Below are 18,139 nucleotides of genomic sequence, written 5' to 3'. Positions count from 1 at the left end.
TTAAAATTTGAAAATCTGTGGCACTTTGCATCCCTGTGGTATATAATGATTCGAGAAGATTTAAGATGACTATAAACGCTATAAATGGAATAAACCTACCTGGTTTAAAATGCAGAGAAAAAAGAAAAAAAGAAATCGACCAAATAACATTGGAAAGAAAAACAAAGTGTTTAGCTAGATAAAATAAAGCTATTTTGGAATACATATAGGTACTAGTGCTGTGCTGATAACCGGGAGGTGTTTCGATAGCTAACTAGTCGAGGTTTTGTTTTCGGTGAGTTTTAAAGTTTTCTTTTTTTTTTTTTTTTCGATTATAGTCGTTTTACCATCTTTATGGCATTCGCGACTTTATCAACGTTGCAGTTGGCGGATCGTTATTGAAAAACTATCCGGTACAACTGTGTTCGATGTTTACTCTTGGGCTCGAACTCGCGGACATCGGCAAAAGTGAGTTTTAAAGTGTTCACTTGAATTTGTTTTAATTGTTCTTCTATTTGCAGAAAAACTCATTTCATTAGATTGTGTACTCCCCGGTGGCCAGTTCGAGAATGAGTTTTATCATAAGTGCCAGTGGTATGCTCAACGGCGGTGGTGAAATCAGAGGGTTGGTGGTTGATCCCGAACTCACTTGCTGTGAATTGGTTATGCTCGAAAGATACATCCAGGACTTAAATTCCCGCAGTCATGGAGGCCGTCATTGTTCGGCCCTTTTTCTGATCCGCAAACCATAGAAGACAACAATTTAAACAGCAGTAAGTGTACTACAACTAATCTCATATTTAAACAACTAATATTTCGATTTTCTCAATAGGTTTATTCCGAATCTATCTACCATCTGGAATATGATTACCGAAGACCGGAAGATACGCATCCATCGTGAACGGCTTATTGAGTTTATTATTGATACGGTAAAGCGCCGGCATTTTTCTGTTCAAAATACAGTTTGCCACCGGAATGTCTACTGGCTCAGTTGGGGACAGCAGTACTACTTATTCTTAGTCCCTTCTTGTGAGTGTTTTGATTTTAATTTTTTTATTTGTGTTATTTTTGTGGATGTTCATGATTTTTTTCTTTCAACTTTTAATACAATTGAGAATGTATTTTTGGTCCATTGAGTAATAATTTTGCATGAATGAAAACCCTTTATCTTGTTAATTCATCCACTTATTTTACCGTTCCCTTTGCACGTCCTATTGACTATAAATAATCATGAAAAAAGAACGTCGTCAACGAAAAGAAAAAATAAACTATTGAGAATCTGAATAATGTAGAATTAATTTTTAATTTCAATGCATGTTAAGTGATGAAATGATGTTTGAAAAAGAAAATTAACCACGTTAAATAAATTGGATGTTTATGTTTAAATGCAGTTTTTTATTCGATGATGAATCCTTCAATCCATTGTATGGTGTCTCGAATGCTGAGCCTGAACTATTTTTAATGAAAGTCACAAAGGTCAGTTGAATGTTTTTTTTTCAGAATCCTATTTTTCGCGGTTTCACGGTTGTTGTTGTTGTTGCACTCATCTATCTGGGTTGACGGTTCCAAAAATGACTTCAAATTGATTTGCATGTGAATTGAGGCTGAAAATGTAAATTTCATATAAACAAACTCGACATGCGCTTCTCTGAAAACGCATAAAAGGTATTCATACATTTCAAGTATAATTACATTTTTTGTCCAGTGTCATTACAAGTAAATACGCGATTCTTTTCTACCCATGCTTTGACATGTAAAGTTACGCGGATGTTTTCTAACTTTGTATCTAGTAGTATTACATGCGATAAGCTGTTCCATTGCATATGATGAGCTGTATCATTACATGTAAATACCCGATTCCCTTCTACCCATGCTCTTGCATGTAAAAATACACGGATTTTTCTAAGTGTGTACCGAAGCACTTGTAGGAGGTGTTGAAGGCTGAAGGAGGCCATACCCATTATTAAATCGTTCCTGTTTGCCTTCAGTTTGAATTTTTTGAAGCTGTACTGATCTGGACACTTTATTTTGCCCCTGTTTTTTTGGAATACTAACTGTTTTTTATCTATCAGAAAAACTTTCTTTTTTTTTCCAGCGCAACATTAACAAAAATTGAAAAGAACATAATAAACAATATTTTAAAAATGATTACTATGTGTTTTCGTTGAATTTTAACCAGAAAAATAAAAGAAATTGAAAAAAAATAGTTTGGACACTTTATTTTGCCCCTCACTGTATGTTTTGAAATTTACATCATTGTGTATTTTTACACGACGGTTTATGTCATCCGTTTTCGTGCATTGTTTTCGATCTAAATTTACACGCCTCAAAAATTACATTGTTGAGAAAAATACACCGTGGTAGAATTTTATATCAAAATTGATGTTCCGTTTTCGTGCATCGTTTTCGATCTAAATTTACACGATTTTTTCTTGCTGTGTATGTGTGATGCTATTTAAAGAAATTTCATAGGCAAACTATGTCAAACATTGATTTAAATGATTAATTTTACTTCAAAATAAGCAATCCACATTACCAAAGCCATACAATTTGCTTGATTCAGCCTTAGAAAGCCTATGCCAGAGGTATCTTAATTGAATTAATAAAATTTATGAAATCTGTAAAAAAAATCGAATCAAAAATGTGAACAGTACACTGAAAACAGTAACAGTAACAGTAACAAATCTGATTAAAAATTTGTGAAATTATGAATTGTTCATGACCTTGCTCAACGTCTCAATGCAATGATTAAAAAAATCACCGTTTAAAAAAAAATTGAGGCTTTACGACAAAATTTGAATGAATTGTGAGAAAACTTTTTGAAAATGGGCAAAAAAAATCGCTTTGGTTAAGCTGCATGAAACGTGATGAAACTATTAAATGGAAGTGATGGCGAAAAATACCATCGCATCAGTTCGAACAAAAAAGAGTTTTTCTCAGAAAACGGATCAAAAAGATACAAACCATACACGGAGAATAAAGTATAGTATATTCAACAATAACCCACTTATATTCAATCATATTTCTGATTAATTCTCGGCTAACTATAAATATTAAACTTTGAACTATAGATATAATAGATAATCTGATTGATTTTGTGTGCTCAAATATAAAGATGATACATTCAAATATAGCTGTATGATTGATTTTGTGCACTCAACTATAAATATAATAAATTCAACTACAAATTGCTGATTGACCTTACGCAATCAACTATGAATATAGTAGATTCAATTGTAATGGTATAATTGATTCAATTGTAAATATGATAGATTCAACTAGAACAATATGATTGATTCTACAATAAATATTATAGATTCAATTTTATTCCTATGATTCAATAAATGAGCTCAACTATATATATTTTAGATTCTCCTCATATATTTAATTTTATTCTTCTATTTTCCTAATAAGCTTTTTCCATTTTGTTTCATTCTTATACTTTATTTAAAAAAATCACATTCTCACAACCAATTCCAATACTTTCGATATTTCGAATTATATTTTAGTTTCGTCCAGCAGCTTAAAGTTGGCCATCGGTTTCGGATCAGCCTGTGTGATTCTTTGAAGCCGCCACGATCCTGAAATTTTAAAATCACAAATATTATCCAACCCGGTGCTGTCGTTAAATTTTGATTACCTGTCCAATTCATGCTGTTCTTATAGGTCTGCCTAACAGATTGTTATCCTTTCAAGCTTCTGCTGATTGGTACCGTACCGCTGTTAACTGAAGGCGTCCTGAGGATTCCATTTAAAACATTGGTAAGCTGCTGCATCCGCTGGAAATTGACCTGGGAGAGGAGGTCAGAAAATGAAATTAATAGCCTATAACATCTAATCAAATGAAGCATACAAATTTATAATTATAATTGGAAGTTAAATCATTTGTGGAACTTACCATTTCGTAAAAGGACATGATGATCGGTATTTTGTGTTGCGTAGGTTACCACAGCTTGTTCAAAGCAATTCTTTCTTCCAGCCGCTAATCTGCCGCTAATTTTCCGAACCAACAGCAAGCATAGCCTTCCGCTGTTGTAGATTCAGCTTTGGAACACTTTGGAAAAAATTCCCTGGAAGAACAAACACACAGTACATACATTTTTCGTTATTTCGATGCTTAAAGCAAAAACTTTTTTTTTAGAACAAAATGCTTTTCAAAATGGCAAGAAAAACTTACCAATTCTTTTGAGTTTCCTATGGGAATTCTTAGCATTTCGCAGCTCGGCCGGTGAGTTTCGTCTTCCCATCGGGCCTTCGTCGTTTTTTTCCGATGAAAATGAATTTCCCAGGATGCACGCCACAGGCACTAAAGCCGCTGTTATTGAGGAAAATATGGAAGACTTGCGTTCCCCCATCGGTTCTCTTATCGATTTCGATGCCGGAAACAGTTTTGCCGGCAGCCGAATAGCGGCTAAGAAAGATGTCAGGAACTTCTGGTCGAGCATCAGCACTACGACCGCAGACAGGAACAAGTACAGGAAACGGCTTTTTGGTTTGCTGAAAAGCGCATTGACCGGTGCGATTCCAGGAATTGCTTGCGGGACTCCAGCAACAGCACTTCCACCATTGATCGCCGCCAGGAACCGTTTTGAGGAAAACCGGTTGTTCTTTTTACCACTGCTGGACTGCTGGCGAAATACTAGCAACCGTACAGGAATTAGTTTTTTCCTTCGACGAAATCGCTAATTGTTTTCCGTTTTTATTTTTTTTTTTGCCAAATGTACACACGCATAAACACGGAAGTTAAAATGTTTGTTAAAATCTCGATGATTAAAAAAATTTTAAATAAAAATTTGCCAATTTTTGTTTGTAGTTGAATCTATTTTGCTTATATAGTTGAATGCAAAAAAATCAAATAATTGGAATAATATTTATTGTTGAGTGCCTAAAATCAATTATACAATTGTACTTACATCTATCATATTTGCAATTGAATCAATTATACCACTACAGTTGAATCTATCATATTTACAGTTAAATAAATTATACCGCTACATTTGAATCTATTATATTTATAGTTGAATGCCTAAAATCAGTTATACAATTGTAGTTAAATCTATCATATCTACAGTTGAATCAATTATACCATTACAATTGAAACAATTATACCATTACAGTTGAATCTATTATATTCATAGTTGTTTGCATAAGGTCAATTAGCAGCTTATTGTTGAATCTATTGTATTTATAGTTGAATGCATAAAATAAATCATACAGTTGAATGCATTATATTGATAGTTGATTGCGTAAGAACAATTAGAAGTTTGTCGTTGAATCTATTATATATAAGTAGTTGAATGCGAAAAAATCAACTGCATTTCGATTATTGGTATAACAAGCTGAAATAATTGTAACAACTGTCGTCTTTTTTCTCCGTGTAGAAAGGCTTTCAAAATTTTACGTTTTCAATAAATAAAAGGGAAGTAAATGATGTTTCCTTTTTGTAAAAAAGAATATTCGCTAAACATTTCAAATCTATTAAAACATTTGAATAATTGAAAAATTATCATGATTTGGTAATAAACCTATTAAATTTCGGCTGGTTTAATCACCTTTAATCTAAAAAATGTTTATGCAAGTACATTAATTCGTTCTATTTATCCCTTTTAAGTTGTTTGTCAATATTTGCCGTTTAAAAACATTACGTAAAGCACTGCAAACTATTATTACCTTATTTTATTTATTTACATAGTATTCCGTCTCACGACATTACCTTAATTTTACCTTAATTTTATGTTAATGCGGCCCGCCGAAAGAATTTTAAATTAAAAGTGGCCCGTTGCTTCAAAAGGTTGCTCACCCCTGGTTTAGAGAGTCATCTTCCAGATGACCACCGACTGCAAGCTTGATGTGCGCCAGGTGAATGACCTCTTTCGGGATGCCTTTGTGCACCTAGGTTTGGAAGGGAAAAAGTTTGGTATTTGGACTCGGGTTTGGAAGGGGAAGACAAGGCTGCATTGTAAAATCGCGGAAAAGAGAGTTGTTTGTTTAACTTCTCGATTAGGTCTTCGTATCGGGTAGTTCCGGTACGAAGTTGAACTACACTCAGAAAAATACTATTAAGTATGCCATAAGATTCTCTTATGAAGTGGCGCCATAAGAGAAATCATTGAAATTCATAAGATTGTCTTACGACGCGAATGAATTCTTCAGATGAACACCTTCTCCAATGAGCTTTTGTTGTTTTTCATAAGAGAGTCTTATGAAAACAGGAAATGTCATTTTTTTTTAAGTTTTATTAACGACACTTTACCATCCTTATAAAAGGAAATGTCATGTTTAATGAAAATAGTTCAAGAAATTTGATAGATAAAACTTTTATTTTATTTTTTCGGCATATTTGATCGAAACTATACCATGGTCACACACATACGCACATAATCACCCGGTTCCATCCAACACCATTCTTCTTCCTCATCCGGTCCTTTGACCTTGTGCATTTTGCCGGTGATTTTCTGAAAAGTAAGTGAATGAAAAAGTATTTTAATTCACAAATTTTCAGCGTCATAAAAAATAAACTATTACTCAAACTTACCATTTAGAAAATCACTTCTAACTATCAAAAAAAAAAACTCAATAACTCCGTACGACGCGACGATGGCAAAATTACTGATAGAATGAGTGAATGTGTTCATTATTTTTTCACAATGCCGTTTCTTCTATTTTTCATACGATATTATTATGAAAACTGAAAGAATTTCATAAGACTCTTATGAAAAACAATTTTACACTCTAAAAAGCGGTTCATAAGACGCATCTTATGAAAATTATAATAAGAATTTGCCTGAGTGTAGATCAAGAAGGCTGTTTTCAAATGCGACTTCCTGAACCACTTAATCTTGAAGTTCAGTTGGGTGAAGATCGTAAAATTCGCGTGATAATTTTTTCCACCTGTGATCCGTGAACCAGTGTTCTGGTTATTAATTAGCCCTTTTTGTGTTTTCCGCTTAGCTCGCAGTTAAAGTTAAAATAGCGCAGGGAAGTGTAGTGCTAAAAAGCGTATGAAAAGTGCTGACTCAGTCAGGTAAGGTGTGAAACGCTAGTTCGCCGAACGACTCGTGAAACCCCGTTTGTTTCTTGCGACAGGTTCGAGAAACCCACTACAGCTTCCTCCAGCAGCCGCTACATCGACCGTTGGTCGCACCGTGACGAACCAGTAACACGCCAAGGCACCCGAAAACTTCTAAAGCCATCTGCAAACCACCGGGACGAAACGTCATTCCTGGAGCTCGCGCGCAGAAGTGCTACAGGTAATTCAGCGGGACTTTCCCTTTTTTGGAAACGAATATTCCTGACAGAATTTCGTTCAGCAGCGATCGCGTCGCCCCCGCAGAAATTTGCAATACGACGAAATCTTCGACCAGCTGTGGAAGCTGGGAGACCTCGGCAAAAAGTTTTGCTGAACGCATGGGATCACATTAGATCCAACCACGCGTTCAGCCATAATCATATGGATTCATCATTTTCATCGATAGCTCGTCACCAGCACACCTGCCTGGAGAGCTCATCGTAGGTTCATCGCACTTGGCAGCAGAACCGGGGAAACCAAAAACCCCCGTGAGTATAAGGAAATAACGTGAGTACTCACCTATGGCCAACTTTGTTTATTAGCGATGGTTCGCTCATGTACATGTACATTTTTTATGAACGGCATGCAACTATAGCCGCTTAAGTTGCAATTTGCAAACTTCGTCCTATGACGATAATTTTACGCGCAATCGATGCAATTTGGACTGGCGAGCCGGAAAAGTAGCCTATTTCCACCCCCGCAAAGAAAATTCAAACCATTTGTATGGGGAAAATTTCGACGATCGAGCGCACCGTAAAGGAATGAAAAACCAAGCGTCTCCACCAGCACTAACAGCAGAAAATCGAAACAGACACACAATATTGTAAACGAACACACGACAGTAGAGTCCGAAATAAAAAGGATCCAATGAATGTACCTAACTAAATCGTCTCAGGTATTTTGGACCGGAAACACTAGAGGGATGATGACATAATTGGGGCATTGGGAAGGGGGTCACAGGTTATTCGTTGTTGCTTTTTATTCGTTTACTGCGGTGATTGGCTGCGAATCCAACCTGGTCTTTTCTCATTCCTGATCAAGTTAAGAGGGTGGGAATTCGTCCGTTAGTTTTCAGACTTCTCTAGTTCAACTTTTTAGCGAACAACGAATAATCCCCCTTTCCGTGATTTTGCGGGCTGTTCTCGTTTTCGGGGCGGATTCGAATTCGAAGCCGAAGTACGGATCCCTTTTCAGAGACCCTTCTGCTTCTTTCCCAAAATAGGGAACCAAAAAAGGAACTCACGTCCGAGTCTCATTCAGCTGGGCAAACCAAGACTAGGTGGGTGGTCTTCCGTAAGGAAGTGGCGCTTAAGCCATCCGCTAACGAAACGGAAGTGTGTCGGGGCTCTCGTTATACGCTTGTCGCGAACAACCATGGTTCTTTCCGGTGCGTGACGATCCAAAAGTGCTTGAAGATAGGAGGCTAATGACGAAGTTTTGGTATCCGGATCAGGTGCAGCTATTATTGGAGCCAAATCTAACATTTCAAAGTCTGCTTGGAGCCGGGACTGGTCGATGTTATGGAAGTTTCTCACACGTATCACTTGCGGCACGAGTTGCGGCATTCTAATGTCTGACAGAAGATCTATATTGTGATCGGAGACAGTGCAAACGATTGTCTTCGATTTGAAGACATGTTGTGGCGTATCAGTTATTAGCAAGTCGATGGTGGTTGAAGAAGTGTCAGTCACTCTGGTGGGTTCTGTCGGAAGTATAGTAAGGTTGAAGCACGAATTGATCCGATTTAGAGCAGACAGATTGGTGGAAGGCTGGAGTGATTCGACATTGATGTTAAAATCTCCTGCAATGTAGAGACGATCAAAGCCAAAATCTGCTGTCTTCAAAAGTAGCTCTTCGTAGCATTTGCCGAAATGTTGATTGCAGCTCGATGGGTTATAGAAAACTACTACTCCGATCTGGATGGTATTGATTTGAGCACGTACTACGAGGAATTCTATTCTTGATGCAATAGGAAGGTTGGGATCGAATTCCGATTTAAGAACTGGAGACGCTTTCAATCCTTTTTTCACATATAAGCCGACTCCGCCACATGTTCTGCTTCTACGGCCTCTCTCTGCAGGCAGAGAGTGCTTTATAAAATCGTATGATGGGATTCTCAAAGGTCCAGAGGGGGACGATTGCTTCAATTTAGTTTCGGTCACAGCAAAAAAAATGGTATTGGGTTTTTTCTAGAATCAGTTTAACGCCGTCTATGTTATGTTCCAGTCCTCTTACATTAAGGTGACCTATACGCAGGGAATAAAAAAATCGTTATCTTTCGTTAGGCCGATGACATAGTGAATGCGATGCGATGCGAATTGGCGGAAAATTTACGGACGCAGCCTATGCGAACTCGAGCGGCGGAACAAATTGATATCTCCTTCGCCGCGTTGAGTATGTCAGGTTTAAGCGATTCACATACATTTTCATCAAATGTGGTTCACCGCATTGAACCGCATTCACCGCATCGCATCGCATCGTATTCACTATGTCATCGGCCTTAGAACTTGCCGATGAAAACACCCGTGAAGGAGATTTTCATCAACCAGTGTACTGTACTCATACTCATCATTAACAAATTTGCTCTCGATTAGTTTTGCATTCCGATTCAAACTTATCGGTAAGTGTAACGTTAAGGATAAGTTCCCGCATAGTAAAAAACTGTATCACAAACAGTCCATACGATACATCTACGGACCCAGAAAAGGTGATTATCTCAGTAAACGTAGCTATAATACTGAACTTTACTTCGACAACGATAAGAACGAAACATGAACGTTCATGTATAAAAGTGACGGTATCTGAAAAGGTGAATGAATAATACGAACGATTTATTTCAAATTTATCAGAATCGTAAAATTGATCTCAAACCGTTATCCTAAGCGTTCATGCCTTCTGCCTTACTCACGTCAAAAAATGACTGAAATGATGGTTAGAGATGCCAGATGATTTAACATGAAGAAAATAAGCATTCATTTATGAAAATGTTTTTATTAGATTTTTCTGTTCACTCAATTAATAACAAACAGTATTTAAACTGATGTCGGTGAAATTGATTCTAATTTCAAATTCAAAGCCAGTAGAATCTCAGGCTGAAATAAATAAAACTCCTATATTTTCACAGCAATTTTCATACTAAAACCACCTAAAACTATAAAATTCAAAGTTGTTAAAAAAAAATATAGCGCGAACATAAAAAACCAGAATGTTTGGCACCGCTGCCAAAATCTGTCAAATAAAAGTGAAGAAAAAGAAAAAGAATACGCCGCGCCGGGAAAACTCACGATAAATCGGGACTTAAAGCAGTAAGTTATTTTGAAAAACATAAATTTTCTACTACAATAAGTAATAACTTTATTTTTTCTTTACAGAAACCCGCAAATATGGCCTCAAACTGGCCCTTTGGGCCCCGGAGCTCATCTTCATCGCCGGTGCCTCCGTTCCGCGTTGTGTCTTGTGTCTTATCATTTTGTTGTTTATTGTATAAAAATCAACGGATCAAATTTAGATCCTAATGATAACTTAATTATAGGTTACATATATAAATTGACATAAAATCTAAGAACATCTAAGTAAATCTTGACTTGTCCAATATTTTTCTACGGAAAACATTTCTGGGAACGCCGAAGTCAAAGTACTCCGAAAAACGGTTGAAGGTTTTTAGGATGCCTATAAGAGCGCTGTTAGCCCCATAATTATTCAGCCGAACGGGAACATAGAGTTGCAGATTCTGGTTTCTCAATCCTCGCGGTCGCACTATTATAATGGGTTTGTGGCTTTTGGTAGCCCGAAATAAAATATTTATCATTAAGTTTGGTAGAGTTTACATTGGGGCAACAGTTTGATTAAAACCCACACTTCCCCGCCCATGTGCGTGTACTTACATTGGGATTTCCCAGCCACGCCAGGATAGCGCCCGATGTTGTTGTTTTCCTGCTGTTGGTGCAGCACTTCCCATGGCAGATGTTGTCGCGGGTCGGATGTTGTTGTCGTGCAACGCACGATCTTGCCGTGCGGGATGTTGTTGCTGTTGTTGTTGTTGCTTTGCTGCTGGTTCGACGAGTTCCGGCATTTCGCTGCTCTGGAGCGCGCCGAGAATCGAACGTCTTTCTCCGGAATCGGAACGGGTTCCGGGTTGACCATCGCGAGACCGCCATCACCAATACCACCCATCATGCTCAGGTATGAGGAGCCGATGTCGTTCTCGTCCACCTCGCGGTTTCGCCACACCAACCGGTTGGTCAACTTTGAACGGACCAAAGAGCCATCGGTGCTAACTCCGCTCTTGATAGCGGCCGTCCTCAGTTCCATCGTCTCCTTGATGACGGACATCTCTTCATCGGGGATTAAAGTTAAAGAATCGGTCGGAAGTGTTTGGGTGAAAACTCGCGTTTTTTTTAAATACCGGAACTGCACACACGAAGGGACCCTTTTTCCTGGTCCAGACAAAAAACTGATCGTGATGCTGCACCGCACCTTACTCGCGCGCTCTCGCCTCGAAAAATTCCCCGGAAATTGCGGTGACAGCTTCTCCCACGGTTAGCTGATTTTACTCCCCTCAGAGTATTTTTTAATACACGCTTGTTATTTTTGCGTTTGAATGGGTGAATCTTCATTCACGCTCATTTTTCTCTGCGTGGGGATGGGTTTTTAAACAAAGTTGCCAATATCGCTGATATCATATCAAATAAAACGTTACAGTAAAAATCGAATGTAACACAACACCCGCATAGATGAGGATTGTAACCACACGATTTCTTAAATAGTCAAACGACGATTTGATGAAGCGTAAAAAAACGTTTACCAAACGATTATTCGAGCTGTGAAATGCATTAGTTGAAACGTGAATTTCAAATTCACAGTATTTTTAATATGTCGTTAGGTTATGTAATTGTTAAAAACTGTTAAAACACTTGTATGGAAGAACTGTCGTACAAACAGTTCGGTTAAGGTTCAAGAACCAATTGTGCAAAACGTTTTGAGATCATCAAGCTGTAACCGTTATGGTTATTTTGAGAAGCTGGCAAACCTAAACGTTTAAGTTGAAAGTTCCGTAATAATTTGACTTTACTTTATTCCAACGCTAAGCAAACCGTTTTAGGAACTGTTCGCTGAGAGAGCACGCACACAAACGCAAAATTTTGTTTCATGCATATGGGAATTTTTCGGATAAGATTGGAGAAACATTTCAATTTCATTAATTTATTGAATCACTTATTAATATCACAAACTAACTTGCCCAAGATTTACATTCTTATGCTGCATCCTCCTCCTCATTTCGCTCAGCAGCACTTTCCGGGGCAAGCAATCCATGCGCGGAGTAAAACTGGGGGTTCCGGCAGCGCTACCTAAAACATGAGAAACGGGATCTTAGGATTTGTTTTGAAAATTATTATAATTTCTACATACCTGGTACAATGTCATTGGAATTTTAATTCCTATAATGTCCCGGTACCGTCGTGCCGATTGCATCTCCTCGATTTCCTAAAAGAAAATCGATCGCGGCGAGCGAGGCTGAGGTGAAAATTTTCCGGCGTAGCAAACAAAACAAACGAGTATGTGACAGTGGTGCCAAGTTCAATGTTTTATCAATATTTTGCACAGATATTGAGAAACAAAATTATTAATAAATAAATTACAGAAGCAGTTTTGTTTGTTCAAGAAAAGAATAGTAACTAATGAATGTTATGAAAATGAAAATATACTAATAATTCAATTTAGAAATTTCGTTTAATTCCAATGAAAGTTTTGAATCGATGGTGTTATACACAACGCAAACGCGAACTGTTTCTATGTCGCATGTTTGCATCTATATGGTGACCTCATAAAAAAACTACCATAGTCCTTGCTTAAAACAAAAAACGTTTTTATTTACGCTCATATTTATCTTATATGAAGTCACTTAAGCCGTTGTTAAAATATGTAGCTTCAAAGTTTAATGAGTATCATTGAAACTATAGTACATATACTCTATTGAGTTAGACTCGTACGCGTCTGTTCTCCATGTTAGGGGCGGCGTGCGGAGTGCAACAACGTCCTGGTGGTGTTCGGGACCCAAAACAGCAACATCACGACGGTCCTCCTGCGAGATAGTGGGGTTAGCTGCGGGCCTTGCGAGCCTGTGACTACTAAAAAAACATAAGCAACGAATAACGAACAAATGAGTTAGACTCGTATCAGAATATAACAGAAATCTTAAATGTGTACTGATATCCGTGTAAAACCATCTGGCATCTTTGACCGGCGTTTTGTTCGTTTTTATGTGTGTATGACAGAAAGAATGGACGGTATGGATAAAGGTTCAAGATCATTTCTACGATTAAAGGTAAATTGCAGGAAATCGTTCATACCAATCTATCACCTTTCCAGATACCATCACCTTTTATCATGAACGTTCATGTTTAGTTCTTATCGTTGTCGAAGTAAAGTTCAACAGAACATCTGCGTTTACATGGACAATCACTATTTCTGAAATCGTAGATGTATCGTATAAACTGTTTGAGATATAGTTTTTTAGTATGCGGGCATTGCTGCTTTGGTAGAATTTTTCATGGATCATGAATAAGGATCCATGAAAAATTCCTAAAACGCCACAAGGAGTTCGAAGGAGATTGATCGACGGATGTATCGAGCAGACCTCGATAATGTTTCACCGTGCACGGGTGAATATATCTAAAATAAACCACAAAATAATCATAACAATAAACTAGATCTCAACGCCAACGAATCTTGGCAAAAATCCATACAGAAACTTAAACTAATCAACAAAACTATACGCCAACGAATTTTGGCAAAGGTGTCGATCTTCACCATCATAATGGCAGAAAGAAACTCCTTCGAATCCTGAAATTAACAAATATTTCAAAAGCAGCAAACGAAAATCAAGATCTATTATCATTCAATAAATAATGAAAAGATCTAACAAAGCAGAACTATTACAATTTTAATTTTAGTAATTTGTTTTATCTGGTTTGGAGTTTGACACAGAAGATCAGGGTAAAGAGGGATTTAGTCCTCTAAACTACCAAGAGCCCGGAATAGAGGTTTTACCGCGCCTCCAGATCGCGTTCCTTTGGATTTTTTTTTTCTTGGTAATCCCCTTACAATTGTGCATGATCCGTAAACATAATCGGTAGTGGTCAAAATTGGTAGAAGTCAAAATCAGTGTCGACAAAATCGGTGTTGTCACAATCGGGATATTCAAAATCGGTGGTGTCAAAATCGGTAGACATGATCGGGAAAGTCAAAATCGGTAGAAGTCAAAATCAGTGTCGTCAAAATCGGTGTTGTCGCAATCGGGATATTCAAAATCGGTGGTGTCAAAATCGGTAGACATGATCGGGTAAGTCATAATCGGTAAAGTTGTCAAAAATCATTTTTAGTTCGGTCTTGATTCGAATGTGAACTGCTGAGGCTAACGAATGTCCCCTGGACGGCTCTGCAGGAGTCGCTTCGCCTCGCAGTGGATCGTGGTGATAACGCTTTGCGTGTTTTTGTGCCGGAGACGACCTTGTTGACTACCTTGGGTAGTGGACATAGCTGAACTTTCAATGTTGGATGCTTGGCATTCATGATGTGTTTGTTGACATAACATTATTTCGTATATTTCGGATCCCAAACCAGTATTTAGATAGCTAGTATCGAAAGAACAAACGATACTAAAACGAAGCAGCAACATGATATGATATCTATTAAAAAGCGATAAAAAATGATTACATACAATTATTGATTCATAATCAATAATAATTATAACTGGACAATTGAAAAGTCCTTAAAACTCAATCGAACTAATAAGCTAAAATGGTTCGATTTAGTTGGGCGCCATTTATTATAATGGGTTTGTGGCTTTTGGTAGCCCAAAATAAAATATTTATCATTAAGTTTGGTAGAGTTTACATTGGGGCAACAGTTTGATTAAAACCCACACTTCCCCGCCCATGTGCGTGTACTTACATTGGGATTTCCCAGCCACGCCAGGATAGCGCCCGATGTTGTTGTTTTCCTGCTGTTGGTGCAGCACTTCCCATGGCAGATGTTGTCGCGGGTCGGATGTTGTTGCTGGAGATGTTGTTGTCGTGCAACGCACGATCTTGCCGTGCGGGATGTTGTTGCTGTTGTTGTTGTTGCTTTGCTGCTGGTTCGACGAGTTCCGGCATTTCGCTGCTCTGGAGCGCGCCGAGAATCGAACGTCTTTCTCCGGAATCGGAACGGGTTCCGGGTTGACCATCGCGAGACCGCCATCACCAATACCACCCATCATGCTCAGGTATGAGGAGCCGATGTCGTTCTCGTCCACCTCGCGGTTTCGCCACACCAACCGGTTGGTCAACTTTGAACGGACCAAAGAGCCATCGGTGCTGACTCCGCTCTTGATAGCGGCCGTCCTCAGTTCCATCGTCTCCTTGATGACGGACATCTCTTCATCGGGGATTAAAGTTAAAGAATCGGTCGGAAGTGTTTGGGTGAAAACTCGCGTTTTTTTAAAATACCGGAACTGCACACACGAAGGGACCCTTTTTCCTGGTCCAGACAAAAAACTGATCGTGATGCTGCACCGCACCTTACTCGCGCGCTCTCGCCTCGAAAAATTCCCCGGAAATTGCGGTGACAGCTTCTCCCACGGTTAGCTGATTTTACTCCCCTCATTTTTTAATACACGCTTGTTATTTTTGCGTTTGAATGGGTGAATCTTCATTCACGCTCATTTTTCTCTGCGTGGGGATGGGTTTTTAAACAAAGTTGCCAATATTGCTGATATCATATCAAATAAAACGTTACAGTAAAAATCGAATGTAACAGCACGTTGAGAGGAATAGCTTCCAGCAGCGAGGGACAGTCAATCCTCGATGTAAGGAGATCCGCAACGACCAAAGCACGTGTAGCGTTTCTTCGGACTTGAAGCGTGTCTAAGTCTATCAGGCGGCAACGATTCTCATAACTGGGCAAACGAAAAGGATCTTGCCAGTTCAGGTGTCGAAGGGCATATGAAGCGCCGCTGGACAGCCTCGAATCGTTCAACTCCATTCTGGTAGTAAGGGCACCAGACAGCTGAGGCATACTCAAGAACGGAACGGACTATGCTGCAATATAAGCTTTTTAAGCAGTACACATCTTTAAATTCTTTAGCCACGCGAAACAAGAAACCAAGATTTCTGGAGGCTTTGTCTACAACGTAGTTCGTGTGAGTCTTAAACTCAAGCCGTTGATCGAGAATAATACCCAGATCATTGATTTGGTCAACCCGAGAAATTGTTTCATCCCCGAGAATGTACTCAGCATAAAGAGGGTGTCGCTTGCGAGAAAAAGTGATGATCGAGCATTTACTGCGATTTAGCGGTAGACAGTTGTTGTCGCACCAGTCAGCAAAAATGGTGAACTGCCGTTGCAGGAAATCGATGTCGTCTCTATCATTGATGGTGTGATACAGTTTCAAATCATCTGCATAAGCGAGTTTTGGGCCATCGAGAAGCGACAGAACATCATTAAAATAGATGACAAAAATTATTGGTCCTAAATGGCTTCCTTGCGGCACTCCGGAAGAGCCAAGAAACTGTCTCGAGAAGGATTCTCCAGTATGAACGGACAACTTTCGTCCCGTTAAGTAACTCCGAAACCACTCCAGTAATGGTCCACAGAAGCCCAAGCGACCTAGCTTTGCTAGAGCAATCTCGTGGTTTACTTTATCAAATGCAGCAGACAGATCTGTATAAATAGCATGGGTTTGGGTCTTCCTGGCATAGCTTTCTTGTACAAAAGATGTGAACGTCAGTAAATTTGTGGTAGTTGATCGTTTAGGCATGAAACCGTGCTGATCGTTTGAAAAGTGGTGCTTGCAGAATGAAAAAATGGGATCCAACACAACCAGCTCAAACAGTTTTGCAGTAGCACACAGAGCTGAGATACCACGGTAGTTGTTAATATCCTTCTTATCTCCCTTTTTGTAAACAGGAAACATATATGCTTCTTTCCACAAAGCGGGGAAGATTGCGCCGTCCAGCGATGCTTGAAATATTTGCCTGATAGGTATTAGCAGATGCGGCATAAACCGTTTCAAAAAAGTGGCTGGTATTCCATCCGGGCCCTTAGAAGTAGAGTTTTTGAGTTTGGCGGTTGCTTTTAAGATAGCTGCATCGTCGACGAGAATACCATTTAGAGAAGAGCCTAGAGGTGAGACATTACTCACAGCCCTGGTCAGTTGTTCTGCAGAGATGGACCCGCTTGTGAAAATGTTCGAAAATTTCTCAGCGAACAGATTACAGATTCCAGAGTCAGTGCTAGCAATATCGTCGTCCAGGTACATGTGGGACGGGAGTCCGGATTCTTTTCGCTGGTTTTTGACATACTTCCAGAACGACTTCGGTCTGCTTTTGAAATTTCGCTGTAACCGGTTCAGATAAGTTAGGTAGCAACGTTTGCTGGCTTTCTTATAAGCAGAGTTCAGTTTGCGGTATTCCCTTTTCGTGATAAGGCACTTGTGCTTATGGTAGTTTCGGAGAGCGCACTTTTTAGCAGTTTTCTGTCGCCGTGTCGTGTGGTTTGTTCTGTAAAATCTCTTTGGATCGGTGAAAATGATGCTGGCTTCCAGTGTTCTGCGAGGAATCGGGCGTCGTTCGATCTCGACCTCGAAAGTCCTTTCGGCTCAGCAGCTCACCGTCCGCGATGCCCTCAACTCGGCCCTGGACGAAGAGATGGAGCGGGACGAGAAGGTGTTCCTGCTAGGCGAGGAAGCGACCCAGTACGACGGTGCCTACAAGGTAGGTATCTCGGCCCTGGAAGCGTGGGCGGAAGCACCAATAATTTCATTTTTTTTTTTCATCTTTGCTGCCACAAATGTTACGGAAACACCATTTGAGAGATCTTCTTGTGGCATTCGACTATGTAATAAGCTGAAAAATGTGAATAAAATATTTGTAAATAGAGAAAAGAAGTTTTTTTATTTATTGGAATTCTTAAACTCTAAAAACATTTGTATATGTGTGAGTGATTTATTCACACACGGTTCCGAATACCGTTTTTGTAACGTTGGAAGAACGATTTGTGAAATCTTTTCATAACTTTAACTATAAATGTTTAGATACAAGAGAACTTTAA

General features: G+C 38.9%; 2 protein-coding genes and 2 long non-coding RNA genes across 5 annotated transcripts; 1 reads left to right on the top strand and 3 right to left on the bottom strand.

The window, feature by feature from the left end:
* The first annotated feature begins 328 nt into the window (after positions 1 to 328).
* On the top strand, positions 329 to 1,283 carry LOC129752209 (uncharacterized). The gene is made up of 3 exons (XR_008738859.1): positions 329 to 447; positions 501 to 752; positions 812 to 1,283. It is a non-coding gene; the product is annotated as an uncharacterized LOC129752209 (long non-coding RNA).
* A 2,593-nt stretch (positions 1,284 to 3,876) lies between these two features.
* LOC129737720 (uncharacterized) lies at positions 3,877 to 4,901 on the bottom strand. The gene is made up of 3 exons (XM_055728878.1): positions 4,893 to 4,901; positions 4,157 to 4,604; positions 3,877 to 4,049 (listed from the first exon to the last, which is right to left on the bottom strand). The coding sequence occupies exons 1-3, from the start codon at positions 4,899 to 4,901 to the stop codon at positions 3,973 to 3,975; spliced, it is 534 nt and encodes a 177-aa protein (XP_055584853.1). The 3' UTR covers positions 3,877 to 3,972.
* Positions 4,902 to 5,560: 659 nt separating this feature from the next.
* Positions 5,561 to 11,718, bottom strand: LOC129752176 (uncharacterized). Of its 2 annotated transcripts, XM_055747968.1 has the most exons (3): positions 10,933 to 11,718; positions 5,704 to 5,871; positions 5,561 to 5,649 (listed from the first exon to the last, which is right to left on the bottom strand). In XM_055747968.1, the coding sequence occupies exons 1-2, from the start codon at positions 11,378 to 11,380 to the stop codon at positions 5,795 to 5,797; spliced, it is 525 nt and encodes a 174-aa protein (XP_055603943.1). In that variant the 5' UTR covers positions 11,381 to 11,718; the 3' UTR covers positions 5,561 to 5,649; positions 5,704 to 5,794. The 2 variants fall into 2 exon arrangements, with proteins under 2 accessions (XP_055603943.1, XP_055603949.1); XM_055747974.1 differs by lacking the exons at positions 5,561 to 5,649; positions 5,704 to 5,871 and adding an exon at positions 10,430 to 10,824.
* Positions 11,719 to 12,234: 516 nt separating this feature from the next.
* Positions 12,235 to 12,606, bottom strand: LOC129737568 (uncharacterized). The gene is made up of 2 exons (XR_008735471.1): positions 12,458 to 12,606; positions 12,235 to 12,396 (listed from the first exon to the last, which is right to left on the bottom strand). It is a non-coding gene; the product is annotated as an uncharacterized LOC129737568 (long non-coding RNA).
* Between the last annotated feature and the right edge of the window lie 5,533 nt (positions 12,607 to 18,139).

The sequence above is a fragment of the Uranotaenia lowii genome, chromosome 1 (assembly GCF_029784155.1).
Source record: "Uranotaenia lowii strain MFRU-FL chromosome 1, ASM2978415v1, whole genome shotgun sequence".
Classification (NCBI taxonomy): Eukaryota; Metazoa; Arthropoda; class Insecta; order Diptera; family Culicidae; genus Uranotaenia; species Uranotaenia lowii.
The sequence above is the reverse complement of the archived record's forward strand: the minus strand, read 5'-3'. Positions and strand labels throughout refer to the sequence as shown.

What these genes read in the sequence shown, in the direction of transcription:
- LOC129752176 (XM_055747968.1), bottom strand. Translation starts at nt 11,380, where the DNA reads ATGTCCGTCATCAAGGAGACGATGGAACTGAGGACGGCCGCTATCAAG. An exon ending in CGTGGCTGGGAAATCCCAAT is followed by an intron (nt 5,872 to 10,932) that starts GTAAGTACACGC and finishes TTCCAAACCTAG; the next exon opens with GTGCACAAAGGCATCCCGAA.
- LOC129737720 (XM_055728878.1), bottom strand. An exon ending in TAGGAAACTCAAAAGAATTG is followed by an intron (nt 4,050 to 4,156) that starts GTAAGTTTTTCT and finishes TTGTTCTTCCAG; the next exon opens with GGAATTTTTTCCAAAGTGTT.